The sequence below is a fragment of the Propithecus coquereli genome, unplaced genomic scaffold (assembly GCF_000956105.1).
Source record: "Propithecus coquereli isolate 6110/MARCELLA unplaced genomic scaffold, Pcoq_1.0 Scaffold50, whole genome shotgun sequence".
Taxonomy (NCBI): Eukaryota; Metazoa; Chordata; class Mammalia; order Primates; family Indriidae; genus Propithecus; species Propithecus coquereli.
The window spans coordinates 329,336-330,446 of NW_012150841.1; the positions used below are offsets into that span (position 1 = coordinate 329,336).

At 31.6% G+C, this 1,111-nt stretch overlaps 1 protein-coding gene across 1 annotated transcript in view; it reads right to left on the reverse strand.

The window, feature by feature from the left end:
• Positions 1-1,111, reverse strand: part of PTPRQ (protein tyrosine phosphatase, receptor type, Q) — a 303,100-nt gene that overhangs the window by 229,566 nt on the left and 72,423 nt on the right. Inside the window, exons 15-16 of the mRNA XM_012656309.1 lie at positions 922-1,104; positions 444-545 (exon numbers count right to left, since the gene is read on the reverse strand). Of these exons, the coding sequence (XP_012511763.1) occupies positions 444-545; positions 922-1,104 (285 nt within the window). The remainder of the gene's footprint in view (positions 1-443; positions 546-921; positions 1,105-1,111) is intronic.

The following is a 1,111-nucleotide window of genomic DNA, read 5'->3' on the forward strand; positions in this document are numbered from 1 at the left end:
GTGTGTGTGTGTGTGTGTGTGTGTGTGTGTGTGTGTGTGTTGACATAAACAGAATATACTCTAAATTTATATAAATGTCTGTTCTTATGAAGGTAAAAGTTGAAAAACACAGTTGTGACTAACATATATCAGTTAATGTTCTAACTATTCAAACCAAATTTTAGCCTTAAAAATTCCCATAGAAAAATATTACTGATTTTTTTTTACAGAGTATTGATAACTTCAGAACATGAAAAGCATTTTTATCCTTGATTTTATTGAATGTAAAGATCATGCTGCTAGCTTTTTTTATACCATGACAATGAAATCACTGTATAATGTTGGCAGGAAACATAAGTGATGCTCAAGGCTAGGGGAATTTTTACATTACCGTTGTATTCTATATACATATATCTTGAAATCTTATGGAATCAAAGTATGTCAATATCCACTACTATGTTTACCATCTTCCTCAGTCAGTACACTGATGGGTGCACTCCGGACTCCTTCACCTTTGAGTGTACTAGCAGATACTTCGATCAGATATTGGGTATATTTCTTTAGTCCTAAATAGAAATAAAATAGGTAAATTGACATCTAAAAAATCATTTAATAGCATGCAAAAGATAAACTATAAAATGGCTCTCAACTCAACAGTCTTCCAAAAATAAAAGCTAAATAAAAATGCAGTTCTTTGGCAATAGTAGCTCCTATTATGAAGACAAAATGATATAGGATAATGTGGAAAAGGACTGACTTAGGAGTACTCTTTCATGTGACCTGCAATCATCGTCTAGCTTATTTAGCCAAAAAGACAGAATTGTCATACCATCTATGAAAATAATTGCACTTAAACCATTTATAACATAATATTAAGCTAATATTTTGTAGCCACACTATCAATATAAATGTACATACCCAACATTAAATTTGTCCTTTTACCTTTAATGTTTTGGGTTAAAGAGGTTGTATTTATAGTTCTTTCCTCATTTCCATTACTTCTCTTGAGATAAATTGTATATTTTTGTATGATTCCATTGGGACTACTTGGGGGAAGGAATGATAGTTCGATCTCTCCAGAAGAAATATTTTGGTAAGTAATATTTTCTGGTGCACTATCAGGCACTGGAAG